The 4,009-nt window shown below is 51.5% G+C and overlaps 1 protein-coding gene across 1 annotated transcript in view; it reads left to right on the plus strand.

The window, feature by feature from the left end:
• Nucleotides 1–4,009, plus strand: part of ANO2 (anoctamin 2, calcium activated chloride channel) — a 339,922-nt gene that overhangs the window by 321,439 nt on the left and 14,474 nt on the right. Inside the window, exons 23-24 of the mRNA XM_010844983.1 lie at nucleotides 837–989; nucleotides 1,393–1,445. Of these exons, the coding sequence (XP_010843285.1) occupies nucleotides 837–989; nucleotides 1,393–1,445 (206 nt within the window). The remainder of the gene's footprint in view (nucleotides 1–836; nucleotides 990–1,392; nucleotides 1,446–4,009) is intronic.

Consider the following 4,009-nt stretch of genomic DNA (forward strand, 5'->3'; position numbering starts at 1 on the left):
CGAAAAGAGTTGGACACGACTGAGCGACTTCACTTCCACTTTTCACTTTCATGCATTGGAGAAGGAAATGGCAACCTACTCCAGTGTTCTTGCCTGGAGAATCCCAGGGATGGCGGAGCCTGGTGGGCTGCCGTCTATGGGGTCACACAGAGTAAGACACTGAAGTGACTTAGCAGCAGCAGTACATATATACACAAACACATGTACATACATATGTATGGGCTTCCCTTGTAGCTCAGTTGGTAAAGGATCTGCCTGCAGTGCAGGAGACATGGGTTTGATTCCTGGGTCAGGAAGATCCTCTGGAGAAGGAAATGGCAATCTACTCCAATATTCTTGCCTGGAGAATCCCATGGACAGAGGAGCCTGGCGGGCTACAGTCCACGGGGTTGCAAGAGTCGGACACGACTGAGCTACTAAACTGCCACCACCATATATGTGTATCTGAATACTTGTGCTATATACCTGACACAATATTGTAAATCAACTAAAGTTCCATTAAAAAAAAAATTGACTATCTAGACCTTTGCTGAAGAAGTTTGTTAACCTCTGAGTTCAATGAGCAGAACTAGTGACTGGACATACAAGGTGATGGAAAGGAAGGGGTTGAGACTTTTCCTTTTCTCATGTCCTCTCACCTAAACAGAGCTTCGCACCCCAGTGATAGCACTGACCCCTAGGCCTGCAGGTGCTGAGAGAGACACCCCCGCTGTGGGGCAGGTCAAACAGGGAGTCTGAGCCCGAGGAGGACAAGAGAGCCGGGTCAGAAGAGACAGGGCCAGGGCTGCCGGGCACAGCCCACCTAAGCCGCTGCCTGTCGTGCCCTGCTCTCGCAGTCATCCAGTTTGGCTTTGTCACCCTCTTCGTGGCCTCCTTTCCTCTGGCACCTGTGTTTGCCCTGCTCAACAACGTCATTGAGGTGCGCCTGGACGCGAAGAAGTTCGTTACGGAGCTGAGACGGCCGGACGCTGTGAGGACCAAGGACATCGGTATGTCTCCTGCCCGGAGGCCAGGCCGCTCCTCCCCATCCCCTCCCTCCGGCCCTCCCCCTGTCTCCCAGGCCGCCTCCCTCCCACTGTGTCAGGCATCCAGGATCCTGGGGCAGCTCTTGCTCCATCAGCCCCTCTGAGCCCCCTCACCCTCTTCTTCTCAGGTGCTGGGAGGCCAGATGATTCACACACACACACACACACACACACACACACACACACACTGGCCCCCGGGTTTGCAGACACGGCTGCCCCTAAGCCTTTCCAGACAAGCCCATCTCTGGGGGCCCCGGCAGAGCTCCACTGGTAACTTGCCTGCAAAGCGTCACTCTGGCTGCAGCCTTGTCATCACTGGGCTGGGGGCGGGAGGGAGCCAGACGCCCTTCTCTTTCTGTCTTAACAGGGATCTGGTTTGATATCCTCTCTGGCATCGGCAAATTCTCTGTTATCATCAACGTAAGTGCTTGCGTTCCTGACACCTTTTCTCTGTGGGAAGGGCTTTCCAGGGGAGCTGAGGTCTTCAGGGCAGGAAACCAGTTCTGTTGCCTCCCAGCTTCTTCCATTTGGAGCTCTAATTAATACAGTTGTTGTTGTTCTTATTGTTTAGTCGCTAAGTCGTGTCTGACTCTCTGTGACTCCGTGGACTGTAGCCCGCTAGGCTCCTCTGTTCACGGTATTTCCCAGGCAAGAATACTTAAGTGGGTTGCCATTTAGCCTCTCCAGTTAATAGCGAGTACACGCCTTCTTACACATCAGGCTGTGGCCAGAGCTCTGCAGCTTTGTCGTTCATTTCGCTAAGAGAAAGAAAGGTAATTACCCACCAGAATGCGTACCTTGGCCTTAAGAATCCAGATCAGATCTTTCTTCAGAGCCAAGAATCATGAGGAAAGAATTCCCCATATCTATCCATCTCTCCCCTTTCTTTTTCTACTCCGGAGCTGAACAATACCTGGAGCATCGCCCAGGCTGCAGTTCCTAATTACCGTTCCTCTGAGTTGTCAGTATGAAGTCTTAATTATCCCTGTGGACTCCGGCGCTGCTTGCTTAAGATAGGACATGGAAGAAGAGGGGTCCTGCCTGCTCCGACCTCCTTAACTGCCTTGCCAGACGTGTCCAGGTTTCAGAGGAAATCCTGCTGGACCCAAGCCAACAAACAGCTCCTTTGGCGTCTGCATTCCTTACAGACGGTGGCCAGGCAGGGTCACCACTTCCATCTCCTGAGACCAGATCAGTCAGCTCAGCACACAGCAAGAAAGTCATGGCCCCTGTTCCCTGGGGAGAGAAGCACTGACTCTGCCCGGGCTCCCCACTAAGAACACATGAAGTGACATGAGGTGTGCAGAGAGGCAGAGAGGATCAGCCCGTCACACGTGGGATGTTTGATGTAGGAAGTGCAGGTCTCAAGGCTGAGAAATCAGGTGCCATTTGGAAAATAGATCAATAGCTGCTTTGGAGTTGAAGCTTCTAGAAAAGAAGTAATTGCGAGTGCTAATGGCTTCCCAGGTGGCTCAGTGGTAAAGAACCTGCTTGCTAAGGCAGGAGATGCAGGAGATGCAGGTTCGACCCCTGGGTTGGAAAGATCCCCTGGACAAGGGCATGGCAACCCACTCCAGTATTCTTGCCTGGAGAATTCCATGGACAGAGGAGCCTTGTGGGCTACAGTCCACGGGGTCGCAAAGAGTCGGACGCGACTGAGCACACATGCTTCTGGGAAGAGCCTCGAGTACCAAGCACTTTTCAGCTAGACAACAAAATTGTAGAAGCTTTACTTCCCTGCCCTTACTTCTTATTTGTTAAAAAATGGGGGCGGGTGAGAGTCTCACCAAATCATGTCATTCTAGAAATTAAAAGAGATGATGAGGGTATGCCTGGTCCACGCTCTGTAAATGCGGCTGTGATTATTAGAAGTACGTTTCTCACTGTTACATATGGCTGTGGCCCCGCACACTCACATATACATTTAGAAAACAAAGCCTAAACCGCCTTTTTTGAAAGAGCTTTAATTGTTGGTGCCGGGGACAGTATAAACACCCGCCAAAAAGATTTAAGATTTTCTTTGCAGAAAGTCCTCCTGCATGTAAACAGGCAATCATTCATCTGTCGTTTGGCTTGCTCCGCAGACATTTATAGAGGACTTGGATACACCCGGGGCGAGGTCGGGTGTGTGCGTTTCATCCAGCAAGACCTACTCCTCTCCCTCGGTGTCTTACTTTTTCTAAGCAAAATGGGTGAGAGTGGCTTCCATCATGTGACAGGATAAAAGCCGCTGAGAGACAGTGGTGAAGTAGGCTCCCTGTGGAACCATAGCCGCAGTGTGCCTGGTTTTCTGGTGTCACTCAGGGGCAAGTGTACCACTGGATGTCCTTGCCCATCACATTTAAGTGGCCCTCTGGACTTCCCAGGCGGTGCTAGTGGTAAAGAACCCACCTGCCAATGCAGGGGAGATATAAGAGACGCACTTTTGATTCCTGGCTTGGGAAGGAGGAGGAGGGCATGGCAACCCACTCCAGTATTCTTGCCAGGAGAATCCCATGGACAGAGGAGCCTGGTGGGCTACAGTCCATAGGGTCGCAAAGAGACACGAGTGAAGCGACTTAGCATGCACACACGCATTACTATTGACAATTTTCTCAGAAAGTCTTCCGCTCCTTTTTAAAAAAAAATAGTTTTATTGATTTATTTATTTCCAAATGTGCTGGGTCTTTGGTTCTGCGTGGACTTTTCTGTAGTTGCAGCAAGTGCTGGCTACTCTCTAGTTTTGGTGCACGGGCTTCTCATTGCAGTGACTTCTCTTGTCACAGAGCACGGGCTCCGGGGCACTCAGGCTTCAGTAGCTCTCAATGTGGGCTCGTAGTTGCAGCTCCCGGGCTCTATAGCCCGGGCTCAGTAGCTGCGGCGCACGGGCCTAGTTGCTCCGCTACATGTGGGATCTTCTTGGACCAGGAATTGAACCCATGTCTCCTGCATTGGCAGGCAGATTCCACTGAACCACCAGGAAAACCCCATCCACTCCTCTTTGG

The sequence above is a fragment of the Bison bison genome, unplaced genomic scaffold (genome assembly GCF_000754665.1).
Source record: "Bison bison bison isolate TAMUID 2011002044 unplaced genomic scaffold, Bison_UMD1.0 scf7180017864213, whole genome shotgun sequence".
Lineage (NCBI taxonomy): Eukaryota > Metazoa > Chordata > Mammalia > Artiodactyla > Bovidae > Bison > Bison bison.